Genomic DNA, 16,579 nt, shown 5'->3' with positions numbered 1-16,579 from the left:
GTGCCTTCAGTATAGTCTGAACAACATACGACTGTGTAGTAATCAAAAACTACATAACTAGCTTTAAGTTTGGAATGGGTCTATGCCAGACAGAGAAGCAGTTCTTTTGCTGGAAGATCCTTACTTCACCTTACATCAGTGGATAGATCCTTGCATTGGATAAATCATTTTTTGTGAACTTGTATATAAAGTTGCCTGAGACATCCATGCTAATCTTGTAATTAGAAGAAAAGTAATTTGTATCTCTTAAAAATTACACGATTTGATCATTTGACAGACTATCAGTGTACCCAAATGATTGTCTTCTCTTGATCACATTTATATTATTTTCTCCTGAGTGCTCAAGATGGCTGAAGTAAGGGCCTGTAGAGGACTGTTGACTGGAAAAATTACATCCATTACAGGAAGAGGGAAAGGGTTGAGGAGAAGAAGTTAAGGAAAGCAAAGGCACTGCGTAAGGCACCAGCTGGGATGGGTGGGGGCAACAGGTGATGGGCAGGAAAGAAGTTGGAAAGAAGTTATGATTGAAAAAATTAAATAAAAATAAAAAGTTAGGGTTAGGGTTAAGGCAAGGGCAGGGGCTCAGACTTCCCTTAGTGTTACGTAAGTTTTAGGTTTGGGGGTTTTGTTACAATTTTGGGAACAATTTATGACTGAATAAATTAAATAAAAAGGGTTGGGGTTCAAGCAAGGGTTTCATGGTAAAACCCTGAAACCTAGGGCACAGTCTGAGAATACGGCTATGGTCAGTTTCGGGTTTTGGGGAACAAAAAAATCAATGATGAGGCACAGAAGCAAGTTTAAACCTGACTCCCAGGTCTATCATGCCCACTTGATTCCACCCCTTTAATTGGCGCCTGGATCAGAGGAATACTTCCTGAACTCCAGGAAACTAATTCAGCTTCTCCTGCATCAATGGTATTGGACAGTGAAATTGTCAGATCTGATGATGTCTATGGATCTAAGGCCCTTACACTCAGATCTGGGTGTACCATTTCCTTGGCCACAGGCATTTCCTCAGTTTCCATGACAACTATATCCATATGGCAGGTCACTACAAGAATGGAACAAGGGTGCCCCACTTGTCCATCAAAAGAGTCCAAGGACACACTGACTTCCTCATCAGATCCCAGCTTCTGCCACTGTCTTGAGTCCACTTACAGCAGGGGTGTAGCAAGGGTGAACTGTGCCCAGGGCACATGTGTGCCCTGTGCCCCTGGAATGCCCCTGCCGTGCACCGGTGTGTGCCAGGGGCAAAAGCTCCACCCTGCCCCTTGGCAGCTATGCCCCAGGACAGGAGTCTGCAACCTGTGGATCTCCAGATGTTCATGGACTACAATTCTGTAGGCAGGGGCTGATGGGATTTGTAGTCCATGAACATCTGGAGATCCACAGGTTGCAGACCCATGCCCCAGACCTACAGTGCATCAAGATTCATCATCTTTGGAATCTGAGGAGGAAGAAGATGCAATGCTGCCTGAATCTGAGCATAGTTCCAGGGTGCCATCAGACCCGTCCTCTGTTGGATGGTTGGAGAAGCTACATCTATTTCACCAAACAAGGATCTGCATTTATATGCAGGACAGGTGGTGAAAATGGCACAGGACTTGGGGACCAATATAACTACTCCAGAGCCCAGACCAAAGAATAAGATTCTGAGCCACTTGTATGCAGATTCTCCAGACAATGGTATTCTCAGTTTAGGGCTGTTTTGGTTATCAGTTTTATAAAATTTATTTGAAGACCTGCTGCTAAATTGGCACCTATTTTCCACCAGGATAATTCAGCTGTTCTGTGAAATCTGCTGGCTAGCTCACTTCTTACCAGCCCCAACATTTACTTCATATACTCTTTTCACTGCTTTCTAGAAGTCTTTTTTCTTTTTGTACAGGACATGCCTCACTAGTCGGTGCTTTGGTTCATTTTTATTGGCATTGTCCAGGGGATCACAGATCATGCCAAAGCTGGTTATCTTCCTACCTCCAAAACGAGCTGAAGCCAAAGACAAAAATTATGTCAAGGGTCTGCTTGTATATTTTGGTCAATTTCTCTCGGATCTTGGTTTTGGGGACTGTGGCTTTTCCAGGAAGGACATCAATCACCACCTGTTTTTGCAGAATAAGTTTAATGGTGATGAACTTCCTTGTCTAGATGGTCACTGTATCGTTCATCTTGGCAGCGACTCCCAGACCAAAGGAGTGGCTTTGAGGATATTTTCAAGGAAATATGGAACAAACCTGGCTCAACCTCTGTCATCTCCAAGTATATTGCGAATTTCTATAAAGTCAAGCAAGAAAGTATCACTTTTTTGTTGATTCGTCTTCCTCCACTCTCAGTATCTGACGAACTGCAGTTTGGAGGATGACATTTGTTCCATGCTGCCATTACAGACAAGAAAGGGAGAAAGTTGGATGAGTTCTACTCATCATCTGCCTTATTCTTTCTTATTTCCAATTATCTAGCCACCATGGCAGCCTATCAGTTATTTTTGTGGAAGACAATGACATCTTATTTAGAGCTCCTTTCAGAGAACACGAAATCTTTTGCTAAGATCCTGCAGATGGAGGTGGTCAAGTTTTCAAAACAACACATTAATGCCCCATGTCACACTGCTGATTTTGCTTCCAGGGCAAATGTACCCACCATTGTTTTACCCAATCACATTGGCTCTGATTTATAGCACTTGCAGTAGAAACTAGACAGATTAAAAGACCTGCCTTTTGAGGGTGCTACTCTGTTCTCTGGAAGGACTACAATGCCTTTTTGCAAATTATGAAAAATAGTAACAGGGTGAAATCACTGAGGATGACCCTGCGGATCCCTCTCAGTTTAGACAATGTCCTCTCATACAAGCAATAGTGGTGCTTTTTTCAGTGGGAACAAAGATCATATGCGTCCTCTAGGCAGCAATATCCTGTACAAAGTCCCTTTTCTTTGCAGCACTATTTTTCTAAGAGATGAAATGGCTCTAAATATAAAACTGGACAGCAACCGTACTCTGTTAAGGAAATTCAGGCCCACCAGCCTAAACCCTCATTCTAAGAGATAAATGGTTTCCATTTCTTGAGTATTGGTAAGGACTAATTAATGACACATAGGTCTTGTTTATTATAGCCCATGGTTACAAGTTGGAGTTTTGATTCTTAGCTCAATCCCACTTAGGCCCATTATACATGGAACGCTTACCTTGGGCCTCTTAACTGTGCAGTGGGTCTGTAATGGGGTCTCTTCTCATTTCTCTGTTCACATGCGAGGAGGCAAGCCACAGCCTGCAGCGCAGCTTATCTGCTGAACTCTGCTAAGCTTTTGGGTCTCTTAACTGTGCCCGCCAATGGCCTTAAAGGCACAGATCTCATCACACATGGGACTCTCAATACTAGAGCTAATATTCTCTCCCCCTACCTTCCTCTCCACACACACTCTGTTTCTTTTTCTCTGTCTCTCTTGCTGCCAGAAGAGGAGAGGAGAGAGGCTTGCTTTAAAACAGAGTCTTGTCTGAAATAAAGTTTTAAAAGCCCTTACAATCATCAAGAAGGGTGAAAGCAGAGCAAGAGAGGTGGGGTGGAGCCGAAAAGACACCCTGCTTGTATTGTTCCTTGCGAAAGTATTCTCTGTTGTTATTCTATAAAGTCTGTCAATATTCATTGTTACTTTTTGCCTTGCCAACAGCTCCCACAGTGTTCGACCAAATGTATAGCCCCTGTCGTAGCCTTCATACATTTCCAAGGGTATACTATCTTTCCCTGTCTAGATGATTGATTGTAAGTAGCAGATTCTTGGGAACTGTTTGTAAACCTAGTGTTGCTTACACCCAGGACCTGCCAACATTTTGGTTTCATGATTAAGTGGCAGAAATCTAAGCTTCAGCCTTCCCAGGCAATACAATTAATTGGGGTGACTGCAAAAGGTTTTCTCCCTAGAAACAGGCACAGTATTGAAGGTCTTAGTTCGCTGTTTCTTTCATAATCATTTCCATAATCATTCCACACTCTGTTCAGAGATTGCTGGGCTTAATGACTTCCACTATAGCCATTCTACCCATGGCTGAACTCTTTATGTAGCCCTTACAGCTATGTTTTTTTGTCAAAATTCAGACCTAGTGTTCACTCTCCCCAACAATTTTCTTTACCCAGATGCTATAAAATCCCTTTGGTGGAGGTCTGAAGGTACTAGCATCTTTGTGGGCACTGCTTGTGAACGTAGATAGCACAAAATGGTCCTTACCACTGATGCCTCTTTGATGGGATGGGAGTGGGCATTGTGAACGTCTAACCGAACAGGGAAACTGGTTATCAGGGGATATGAAGTTACATATTAATGTTCTTAAATTAGGAGTCATGAGACTATGGTTGTTTCCACACTTTTAAAATAACGTCAATACTCACCGGTTTTGTTTGTTCCAGGACCTTTTTAGTGCGGGGTCATGTTCCCCACCGTTCCCCAAAACATGCGGTCTAGTTGGGCGATTTTTTTAAAAAAGCCAAGCACTTCCTCTACAAAGCTTTGCCTGGGGTTGCAATTTCTCTTCCCCCACGCGCCCCGACGAACCCACATCTATTTGTGGACACATAAATTTAAAACGAGCTGTGCGCATATCGCGCATGCCTTGCCATGCCCTGATTGGACTGGAGGGTCCACGTCATAAGCAGCGGGAAAATGGAAACCCGGGGTAACCACCCGGGCTTCCCCACTGCCCCGCACGGGGTCATCCAAAAGGCGCTGTTCTGAACAGCGCCAGAAATGAGGGGGCGCGAGAGCGGCACAATGAGGGGGCGCGAGAGCGGCAGAGTCGGGGTGACTGCGTTGTTGCTGCCCCTGTAGTGGGGAGTGCCACTGGACTCTGTGTTACTCATCGAGAATAGTGCGCAACAAACAGTGAGTGGGGTAACTACCTTAGTCTTGTGTATTGACCCACCATTCCTTGAGTATTTTGCAGAATGTGTCATTCTTAGATCCAATTTGGGATTTTTGCCTAATATGGTGTCCAAATTTCATTTCTCCCAAAGCAAAATTATGTTGCCTCTATTTTTTCCAGCATCATCTTCATTGGTAGAGTGTGCTTTGCATATTCTGGATGTGAAGCAAGTCTTGTTATTCTATTTAAAAGAATTCAACCTCTTTATTTCTTATGCAGGTCAAAATAAGGGAAAAGCAGTTTTGTCTCAGCCCTTATCTCTTTGGATTGTTAGGGCAATAAAGCTATGTTATAAACAAGCAGATATGCCTTCTCTCCCTTACATTCTCAGTCATTCGACTAGAGGACTGGCTGTTCCAACTACTTCTTAGAGGTATTTTGCTTCTAGAGACCTGCCACGTAATCTTTGGTTGATACCTTTGTGAAGCAAAGCAGTTCTCTAATCTTTGTTTCAGTAATCTGAGAGGTGAGAACTTCATTTTACCCCTTTAAGATTGGTAAAATCCCAATGTGGCACTGCATAGAAAATTGAAGATGAAAATAGGTTGCACTTGCTTGTAACTGTAGTTCATTGAGTTGGCTTCTGTGAAGACACACAATCCCTCCCACCTGGCCTTCTTTGTCTTTTTATTATCCTGCTTACTGGGTCTTAGGCAGAAATGAGGGAGAGGGGGAGGGCAGAATGAGGGAGAGGGGGAGCCCACCCCAGAGCATGTGACTGATTGGGGAAAACATGTCTTAGTGGCTTCAAGGGGGAGAGGATCCCCCAGATGAGTTTTTAAGCTTTGAAATGTTATGGACCCTCAAAGGTGTAGCCCCCATCTCCTATTAGCTCCCATTGGAAACAATGGGGGATGGGGCACCACTTTTGGGAGTCCATAACTTTGGACTCCCTGAACCAAACCTCACCTAACTTGGGTGGTATCATCAGCTTCATTTCAAAGCTTAAAAACTCATATGGGGGATCCCCTCCCCCTTGAAGCCACTAAGACATGTTTTCCCAGCATGGAGTTAAAGGGAGAATCTGAGGTCCCCAGTTTAAACAGTGAAAATGATGCTGTTTCAGGGTGGGGGAGAATCCACCCCCCAAAAGCATCACTGTCAAGGTTGTTTTAACTAGGGACCCCAGATTCTCCCTTTGAGGTGGATTTAAAAGAGAATCTGGGCTTCCTAGCTTAAACACCATTGAAAGTGATGCTGTTTGGGGGTGGATTCCAGCATCACAGCCTCAGCGGATCTCTGCAGTTTGTCAGCAGTTGTGGTTCTGGGAGGCTGGCAACCAGGGGCTGCTGGTGGCTTCCCCCAGTGCACTTTTCCATAATTTAGCTGCAGTGACCAGCTGCTGCACTGAAGCATCATCTCCTTCACTAGCAAGACAATAATAAAGCCAGCCCTGGCCCTGAAGAGCAAATCAGTGCTGGGACCCAGTCCTTGATCAAATTAAGTTTCGGGGAGCAAGGGCCGGATGCAAAGAAAAGACAGTTCCCTACTAGGGAGGGTTTTTTGTGCGTGGCGGCGGCGGCGGCGGCGGCGTGGGGGTCTAGTCTTCCGCACAAGCCTCACCAGTTGGAGGCGTAGCGAAATACAGCCGGCGTGTATGAGAGTCGGGACTAATATTAGGGCAAGGGGCGGTCTCTCTCCCCCTCCCCATTTTCTCCTTTCTCCGCAGGGCTGGGCGGGGCTGGCAGCACGTGGGGAGAGTAGGGGGCCCCCATGTGATCGGCCATTCCTCCTCCCAAGCCGCCTCCCCAACGCCCCTCTTACGCTCAGCCCGCGGTGCGGAGAGGAGAGGATTGCCAGTCGGGTTTGCGTTGCACAGGCAATCGCGGGTGCCGCCGTCACCGCCGCGAGCGACAGGGACCCGGCATCATGGTAAAGGCGGGGTGGCCTAGTTGGGCTTAATTTGCTTCCTCTCCTGCTGGGCTCCCGCGTCGGAGCGATGAGGCCAGGGCCCCCCAGGGGGTGAGAGGGGCTGCTTGGCCCCCACGGCCGGTGGCAGCCATTTTAGGCTAATTTTAGCTTCTGTTTGGGGGGGAGGGGGCGGCAAAAGCGCCCCCCTCCGAATGGCGGGAAGAGGGGACGGAGAGGCCGGCGGGGGGGGGGGGGGGGGCACCGACCAGCCAGGAAGGGAGGGAATAGACTGAACCGTGTGTAGGTGAAAGCAGAGGGCTGCCGGTACTGCCCCTCCCGGCTTCTCCTTTATTCTTATTTTCTTCGCATTTTTTTGCAGTCTCCACTCTCTGCTCCGCGTGGAGAAACACGCACCAAAATGGGGTGGGTGGGAGGGGTCTAGATTTTTTCTGACTATCTGTGGAGTGGGGGACAGGCCCTATGTGTGGAAGGGGATGGTATGGGTTGGCTGGCCTGCCCGTGGACCAGATAACGGAACCTGGCACGCCTGCTCGCCCTGCCTGCTAAAGCAGCGGGGGAAAGGGAATGGGTCCTAGAAAGACTTCCTTCTCTTCCTTTGTATGGAAAGGATTCGTTAGTCCTTTTCCACACACGCACGCACCCGGAATAGGATTATAACACGGGTTATGATGCCAGGGTGAAAGAAAGAAAGAAAGAAAGAAAGAAAGAAAGAAAGAAAGAAAGAAAGAAAGAAAGAAAGAAAGCGCACGTTTATCTTCCTCTACCGCGAAGGGAAACCAAACTGCATATTGCAAGGTTTGGATCCTTTTTTGGTGTCTGGAAACCAATGAGTGTATTTGCCTTCTCTTCCTATTTGTGAGGGAAAGAAAGGGTGAACCTCCACTCCCAGACGAATAAAGGGAAATATGTTCTCATTCAGTAGTTACCTTTTTCCCACTTAATTGAGATTTGTGTATGTGCCCATTCAACTGTGACTGATTCATTACATGTTTGGTATCAGGAAGGTAGCGAAAGGCATCCAGAATAGATTATGGTTCCTTCCTTTTGTTCCAGTGCTTTTGTTAATCCTGAGAGGGCTGGGCACCCCTCCTTGGAAAAGTGTGGAGCTGCGTGGCATTTACCATCCATTACATGTAGCTGACTTGTGGCTGGAATCTAATGTATTATGTGCATTTAAGGGGCGTCTTTACTTTCCCTGTGTCTTCAGAGAAAGTTGCTCATTTGGCTGTGTTAGACCATCATGAGCATGTCGACTGTCTTGTTATGCTGCTGAAAACCCAGCAAAGGGAAAGGAATGCCCTGGCTGTATTTGGGCGGCAGTCAGTACTGTATGGCTGTCTCGGCAGCACTAGGTTGCACATGGGAAGAGGGATTGGCTCCTTTTTGTGGTAGAAAAGAAAAAGGATAAAAGAACTGTATTGTCTCTTCATTCTGCAGAAATGAGCTTCTTAAAACGTGCCAGCACAATGTGATTGGTTTTTTGTGTTTGTAGAGCAGAAAACGTATTAAGTTTTGAGATGAAAATCTACACAAATAAATTGGCAAGTTTGTATGAGAAGTTCTAATAGCGGAGAGACTTGCAACTCTACGTATTAAAGAAAAAATAGAAACTGATAAAAAGTGGCTTCAGCTTTTTACTGTTTCTTTATTCTACTGCATGCAGGTCTCATTCTTTAAAACTCCTGAAGTACGGTAGCTTTTCAATATTTTGTTCTGTGTAAAATGTTAGCTAAACTGAAAGTGAGATTACAAGAAGTAATTGTTAGAGGTCTTGAAGTATTGGTGGTGGGGGAACCCTCAAACCCTTTTGTTGCCATTTACATGTTGGAACACAATGGAAACTGATTTTCTGTGGGCTCATTTCAAAGTGTTGCTATAGTAGTAAAAGATCCTTGATGATGTGAGCAAAGACCATTGTGAAGCTCTTTGCTACCGAAATGTCATTCTTGCTTACATGAGTATAAATGTAGTGGTAACACCATGAGATGAACCCACAGAAAAGCGCCTCCCATTGCACTCCTGTAAAGTATAAAGGGAACCTTTGTCCAATCTGGATGTGAGAGTCATATTCTTTTAGACTAGGCTTCTGTATGGCTCATTGCTATTGGGAGGAATTGTACATTCTGTTCTTGATTCCTTCCTGATGTAGTAACTGCACTGGAATATTTATAGGGCAGCATTAAATAAAATCTAGGAATTTAAAATACATAACATTAAACCTGACACAATGCAGAAGACATTTCTCCTGCTCCTAAAACATCATTGAACAAAACTAGGATAATGACAGGACTGGATCTGGATTACTGCTGGTTCTATTGATTATTTCATGGGAAAACTTATTAAATTACTTGCTTGTCCTCAAAATTGTTGATCAAGTGAAATAGGAATGCTAACTGTTTGATGTTGTAAGAAGGCAGAGAATGCATTGTCGAAGGCAGAGAAGGTTTGCTAGGGACTAATTTCTATACTTCTAAATTCGATAACTAGCGTTAGATTCTTTCCTGTTTTATTTTTCCTTTGCTTATGGAGTAAGTTTGTTCTAGTGAATGCTGTTTCACTTTGTTTTCTAGGCTTCTGGAGTAACAGTGAATGATGAAGTTATAAAAGTTTTTAATGACATGAAAGTACGGAAATCTTCAACGCCAGAAGAGATTAAGAAAAGAAAGAAAGCGGTTCTCTTCTGTTTAAGTGGTGACAAGAGACAAATAATTGTAGAAGAAGCAAAGCAGATACTAGTTGGTGACATTGGTGACACAGTGGAGGACCCATACACATCCTTTGTGAAGCTGTTGCCTCTGAATGATTGCCGATATGCTTTGTATGATGCAACGTATGAAACAAAGGAGTCTAAAAAAGAAGACCTGGTATTTATATTCTGGTGTGTAAAACAAGGATTATTGTTAAAACAGAATTTAGTGTCCAAACCTCAGTGGATTGAATAACAACTTTTCCCCCCATCTATAGGGCTCCAGAAAGCGCCCCTTTAAAAAGCAAGATGATCTACGCAAGCTCTAAAGATGCCATTAAAAAGAAATTCACAGGTATGAACAGAAAATGTTCTGTAAGGACTGAATTTTATTTAAGAAAATTGGTCAGTGGAATAATACTGTTTAAACCACTATTGTAGTGAACAGGGTGTGTTGCTTATATGTGTTTGGTGCTTTCCAAAGTGACTGTATAACTGCTTTCCTTTTGGGGCCTGAAAGTATGAACAAGAGTACCTTGTATTCATTTATCTCTTTCAGGTATTAAACATGAGTGGCAAGTAAATGGCTTGGATGATATTAAAGATCGTTCAACGCTTGGAGAGAAACTAGGAGGCAATGTGGTAGTTTCACTGGAAGGAAAACCATTATAAAAGGACAGTCAAGTGCCATCTGGAGCTTCCATTTCTACAGCTCATTCAATTGGAATAGCATTAGTCCCATTTACCTCACCTGCCTGGACCCTGCACCTCTGAAGGAGATATCATTAAATTAAGTGATCTACCAATGATTGCCATTAGACTGTTTTTAAACCTGATAGTTTTATGTAGCTTCCAAGGAATGCCTCTACGTCATACTGTTAGAGAAAGTTTATGATGTGGTATTCTTTGAAAATGTGTAGAATGAATGTGGTAGTTGATGTGGATAGTCTAGCCTAGTAATAAAAGGGTTAAGCTAATTGATTGCCTTTAAAGTATTGTCGGATGGTAGACTCTATTCAGTATTATTTACAGTTGCACATGATTGCAATTCCATGAGGCTCTTGTGCATTCATACACCTCACCTGCCTTGACAAGACTTATTTGTGACATGGCGGCACACAACACTATGCATTTAAAGCACTTTTTTGTGATTTTTGATTCTCTCCCCCAATGCCAATTAAGTTTCTATAATTGTTTCATCAAACTCTTGTAGTATCTCGAACTTCATTCCTGTTACATGCATATCTTTATAAATTAAGTAGCTTTTATTATGCCTTCTGTTTTTGTGTTGAATGTACACTACTGAACAGGAGTAGGAACTGTCGGTTTTCCTTGGAGGTTTTGCAACACTAAAAGATATTTTGTAAAACATCAGTCCTAATGGCAATTTCTGCATTAAAAAAGAGCCTTAAAATGGAATGCTGTTTTTGAGATCAAATATATTGGCCACACTGCAATAAAACCTGTGGCTTAATACAGAATGTTGCCTTGTTTTCATTGGAAATTGAAATATGTTAAACATTTTGCACAGCTTTTTAAGTATTTATTATAAAATACCCCAGGGTCACTGTCACTTAACTTCAGTAATACATTTCTGATCCTGTTTGAATTATTTGGGTAACGGGACCTTTCCCCAAATCTATACTCTCCTTGCTATGCACTGTTAAGAGACATTAGACTGTTGCCTACAACTCACATTGGGAATGTGAAAGGGAAATGGTGCACTGTTACGAAATGCTGTTAAAAGTTAAGCATGTTAGTTTCACACCACCTTCTTTTGTCAAGTCACAGAGTAACTTCAGTGAACTTTTGTGCTAATAAGACGGGAGAGTCCTTGCAACTAAATCTTGCATCAGGGACATGATTTGGCACAGAGCCAAATACTGCTGTCCTTATAGAGAACTTGATCTGCTCTGTGCAAGCAGTCCTCCGTTAGCTAGAGCTATTTATGGCAAACACATGCTTTTGTATCTTGTCATCAGTTCTCCACAAATGGCAAAACTGGACATGATTCTACTGGTATGTGTAAAGGAACTCTGTTAGGCAGCCAATTGCTTGCTGAAGTATACATACGACTAGGAGGAATGCTTTCATCAAAAGGAATAGGACCTGAAAACGGTTAAGATTTCTTAAAGAAGATGACAGCAAATTTATGTAGATGTTTGATGATATTTTTACTTGTGTCTGGGGAAAGATAAAAACAGACAATAGTAAAATATATTTATAAATTGATGTAATTTTCAGATTGTTCCCATCTAGAACTTTTTCACTATTTCAAGCTTTCAGCTGTCTCTGACTTACTAGAAGTGAAATGTATATCTTTTTAGAATACTGACTGACCTCTATTACAGAATTTAAGGAATGCAAACTGTTGTTAGATGTCTTGGTTTTGTAGCAGAAAAGAAAGTTTTCCTATCCTTTATAGGAGATGATTGGGAAATGTCCTTATTGTCCCATGTCTTTCAAAGATTTTGCCATATGTTCCCATAAAAGCCTGGTTGCTATAAAAATCTACTTTCTGCTTAGTCATTGTGTAATCAAGGACTATACATCTTTCCTTCTAAAATGAAATGGTGATCTACTGCATTACTAGAGAGACCCCCAAAACTTTTGAATGTATGTTTACCTGAAAAAAATATATACAGAGCTCTTTGTAGCCTATCTGTAACATAAAGTAGTTTTTCTGTTCATGTAATCCTCTGCTAATAATGTTACTGGTGTTTGCAAACTGTGTTGAACATATGTCTGAAGCTTTAAACTGAATATTGAAGACGGTTTCCTTTAAAAGTATGCCTACTTGTTTATTCAGACAGACTTCACATGGACTTTGTAAAATTTAAGTTACTTTGATAGTACTGAATCTCTCATTATGGTAGCTTTGGTACAAAAGTTTTAAGACCTGTTTATTGCTGAAAATGTACTGATTAAGTTCCAGTGCAATAAACTATAGCTTGCTTTTGGAAATGCCATTACAAAACTCTTTCTGCTTGGACAATAAAACAAATGAGAGACAGCTGGCATGTGTTCCAAATGGGCTGTCAGCTGTTGTTTTCTGTCAGTGTGCAAAGTGATGGCCTCATTGTGACTTGGAGATTGAAGGAGAGCTTCACAATCTGAGCATCTTGTCTCTTTTGTAAATGTGACATTGGGTGTTGACTTTAGTTACTTGACTGATAAAAGTGAAATAAAAATGTTCATGACAGTACTGAGTATTTTTCCAGATATATAATTTTTATTTTAAAATTCTTTCCTGCTCTTTGAATTGCGAGTTTGTTCAGTTACAAATATGAAGGCTTTGCATTCAAACAGAAAACAACATGGCTGAATAAGTATAGAACATGGAGCAATTTTTGGGATAACCTTGAATAGAACTACTAAGCAGACATCTCATGCAGAATGTTCATCTGAAAAAAAAGGGGGGGGGGCCTCTGGTCTTAATTTAAGCTCTTTATCAGAGTTTTCCTCAGATGGATTTCATCCCTAAGTTCTAAATGGACATGCTTTGGAGAATAATCGGACCCCCTGACCATAATAATAAGTAGTCTAATGATCATTTAAAAAAAATGAAAATAAATATATTATTTTTGACTAATCTTGATAAAGTGACCTTGAGCTTCAGTGTCTCAGAAGTGGGATACTGGTGGTGTGCAGTGTACATGTTCATACATTTAATCTGAAGTGCTTTTGTGCTAAACAGCAAATGTTAATAAGAGATATTTTATTTTATCTGGAATAGTTCTGTGCCACCTCTTGGAGTCCTGTTCCAGACAGCTACAATTAAAGTGCTATAACTATAAAATAACAAGCCGAAGTTTCAGATAAATGCCACCACCCTGAAATTTTCCTGAGGTTTCTTCAACTGAAGTTGCTTACTGAAAGGCGCCTAAGTTTATATTGTGATATCTAAATGCCTTTAATACACAGGATTTTCTCCTAACATGTTTCATTACTTTCAGCAAAAAAGGTGGTTGACTTACCTGTTTGTCTTTGGTTGTATCTAAATGGTGCCTTATAGAGAAGCACTGTCAAAAATAGAGTGGGAAATGAAGAGTGAAGCAAGAAGAGCAAGAATGGCAGATCGCAGGATAACAAGGGATGCTTGTGAACAGGTGAAGTTACTAGGCTCTGAGCTTCTTATTAGATGAAGGCTATGATTATGTCCTTGTCTTCATGAAAAATATGGCTTTAAAGGAATTCACAGAAGTAGTTGCAAGGGAATTTCAAGCATAAGAAGCAGCACAGGAGAAAAGATTTTGTTGTTTCAAGATAATCTTAGCAATACATTTAGGGGAATAAATAGGTGTGCATGAGTAAAAACAACTGGTATGAGATTTGAAACTAGGAATGGACAAGAGTTCAATTGTGTACTGTAGACAGAAGAATTGACATGAATGGTTAGAGCCTATTGAAAAGTCTGAGTTAAATTTACTATTGTTTGGGCTTATTCCACACGGCAAATAGAATGGATGCAGGACAACATTTAACCTGTATTTGGGGGGGGGGGACTTCACACAGGTCCCACCCCCAAAATCAGCCTGCCCCATTTTATTGCCCCCAAACCAGTTTTTTTTTTAAAAAAAAATCGCTAAACTAACAATCCTTTTCAAAAATCCGGTTTGGAACCACTCCTGCAGGAATGACCAGGCAGGAGGCATTTTATTTCCCTTCCTTCCATCGCACCGTCCACGGTCAGGGAGAATCCGCCGGCCATTGCCCGGCCATTACAGGGAAGCCCCTTCCCCTTAAAAAAATTTTTTTGTGAGTAACTGTGTAGCTATGCATGTGTTGCAGGAATTTTTGTTTTGTTAAAAGAGAAGTCTCTGTGCAAAGGCTGGAAAGCAACCTAAATTGTTTCCATGGATTCCAATTGCTGCCTGCAAGGAACACATATGAACAGGAAAACGGGTTCCTTTGTCTCAACTGCAACCTGTTATACATTTGCTATGCAGAATCAACCATAATTGCTCTATTCCCTATTGTTATCTTTTCTGGAATTTAAAAAGAAATAGAATTGTTACAATGCTTTTATTAGTAAATGCCAGAAAAATGGTGTCCAGGCAGCAGTACTGTAGAAGAATAAAAGTAATACTTGCTCCACAGTAATTCCTTTTCCTTTCTCCTATTGAATGACAAGCATCCTGGAATTATTGTCAGGAGCACCCTCCCCCCAACTGAAAACATACTTAATTTACTATTTTTGAAGATGAAAGAATTGTACAGCAGATATTTTAATATGTCCCAGAGGAGGAAATACTGTTAAAAGTATTTGCACATATTGTGATGCCTTGGAATAATACTGTATATACTCACATATAAGTCGAATTTTTCAGCACATTTTTTGTGCTGAAAAAGCCCCCCTCGACTTATATGCAAGTGAGGTATATTTAAAAAAATATTTTAGGGGTTTTTATTTTGTTGGCCGCCAGGGGGCGTAGTTTTTAGGCTAGCGACACCAAAATTTCAGGGATTTTTAAAGAGACTCTCCTGATGATACCGCCGAAGTTTGGTAAAGTTTGGTTCAGGGGGTCCAATGTTATGAACCCCCAAAAGGGGGTGCCCCCATCCCCCATTGTTTCCAATGGTAGCTAATAGTAGATGGGGCTACATTTTGAGGGTCCATAACTTTGGACCCCTTGAACCAAACTTCACCAAACCTGGTTGGTGTCATTAGGATAATCTCTTGCTGATACCAGCCAGGTTTGTTGATGTTTGGTTTAGGGGGTCCAAAGTTATGGATCCCCAAAATGGGTGCTCCCATCACCCATTGTTTCCAATGGAAGCTAATAGTAAATGGGGCTACCCTTTTGAGTGTCCATAACTTTGGACCCCTTGAACCAAACTTCACCAAACCTGGGTAGTATCATCAGGAGGGTCTCCTAAAGATACTCTGAAATGTTGGTACTGCTAACATAAACATTCCTCCCCTGACCAAAAATCCAGTTTTGAAGGATTTTAACTCTTGTGTTTTAGCTTGGTTGCTGATTGAGCTAAGGTTTTTGTACTTTTAAAGTTATTGTTGAGACCATATTGTTTTTGTTGACCCTCTTTTCCACTTACAGAGCTAGTTTACTGGTTTTCTTTGAAATAAATATTCAAAAACATTTAACCTACTAATGCCTCAATTAATGTAATTTTATTGGCATCTTATTTTTATTTTTGAAATTTACCAGTAGCTGCTGCATTTCCCACCCTCGACTTATACGTGAGTCAATAAGTTTTCCCAGTTTTTTGTGGTAAAATTAGGTGCTTCGACTTATATGCGGGTTGACTTATACACGAGTATATACGAGTATGTAGCTGGACAGTATATACAGTATGCAGCTGGTTGCTGCATGACTACACAGCCCTGATTTCTGCTCCTTGTGTTTAGAATTACAGGCAGACAGATATTTTCTTTGTATACAAATGTGACAGTAAGAAACTTTTAACATTTTTAGCTACTTTGTTTTATAAAAAGCTAACATCACAACCATCTATCACTTCCAGTATAGCTGTTTTATAAATAGCCTGGACCTGAAAATGACTGCTTGAAAATAAATGCGTAAAGCAAGATATGCCTGTTGAGGCACCCATTATGAAGCATGGTTTATGTTTGCTTTGCAAAAATATTTGGTGAAAATTTTCTGGATCGGGTAGTAAACAAGTGGATCCAGTGATCTAGCCCCAGAAGGCTATGATGGTTGTGGGTCTTGCTTATGTTCTCTTTCTCCACATGTCTCAAAGAAAGTTTTTTGCCAGGATCACAGGGCTCATCTGGACTACAATAGTTCTGCGGGTCATAAGGCTACAGTTGGAAGGGGAACGAGGCAGTGGACATGTCCTGCTAAAACAAGGACATGGTGACTTTGTCACCTTCTTACCCTCAGTACATCCTCCTAACCTGTGTGGCTGTTAGTCCATCTGAGTCCCATTACTGCTGAAACTTTCCGGGGTTGGAAAAGACTTCTTTGTGAAGAAGAACACAGAAGAGATTTGCGGACCTTCTGCCTGCTGTTTGCTGGATCCATCTCAATATTTGGATGTACACATATTTGAAATAAAGGAATATTCAGTCTTGATTAAGAAGATGGCTGCCAGTATCATTTGTATATCTGCACACATTGTCT

At 41.7% G+C, this 16,579-nt stretch overlaps 1 protein-coding gene across 1 annotated transcript; it reads left to right on the top strand.

Moving 5' to 3' along the window:
* Positions 1 to 6,595: 6,595 nt before the first annotated feature.
* CFL2 (cofilin 2) lies at positions 6,596 to 12,442 on the top strand. Its single transcript, XM_048485153.1, has 4 exons — positions 6,596 to 6,787; positions 9,358 to 9,665; positions 9,752 to 9,828; positions 10,033 to 12,442. The coding sequence occupies exons 1-4, from the start codon at positions 6,785 to 6,787 to the stop codon at positions 10,143 to 10,145; spliced, it is 501 nt and encodes a 166-aa protein (XP_048341110.1). The 5' UTR covers positions 6,596 to 6,784; the 3' UTR covers positions 10,146 to 12,442.
* The last annotated feature ends 4,137 nt before the right edge of the window (positions 12,443 to 16,579 follow it).

Source organism: Sphaerodactylus townsendi, linkage group LG02, assembly GCF_021028975.2.
Source record: "Sphaerodactylus townsendi isolate TG3544 linkage group LG02, MPM_Stown_v2.3, whole genome shotgun sequence".
Lineage (NCBI taxonomy): Eukaryota > Metazoa > Chordata > Lepidosauria > Squamata > Sphaerodactylidae > Sphaerodactylus > Sphaerodactylus townsendi.
The sequence above is the reverse complement of the archived record's forward strand: the minus strand, read 5'-3'. Positions and strand labels throughout refer to the sequence as shown.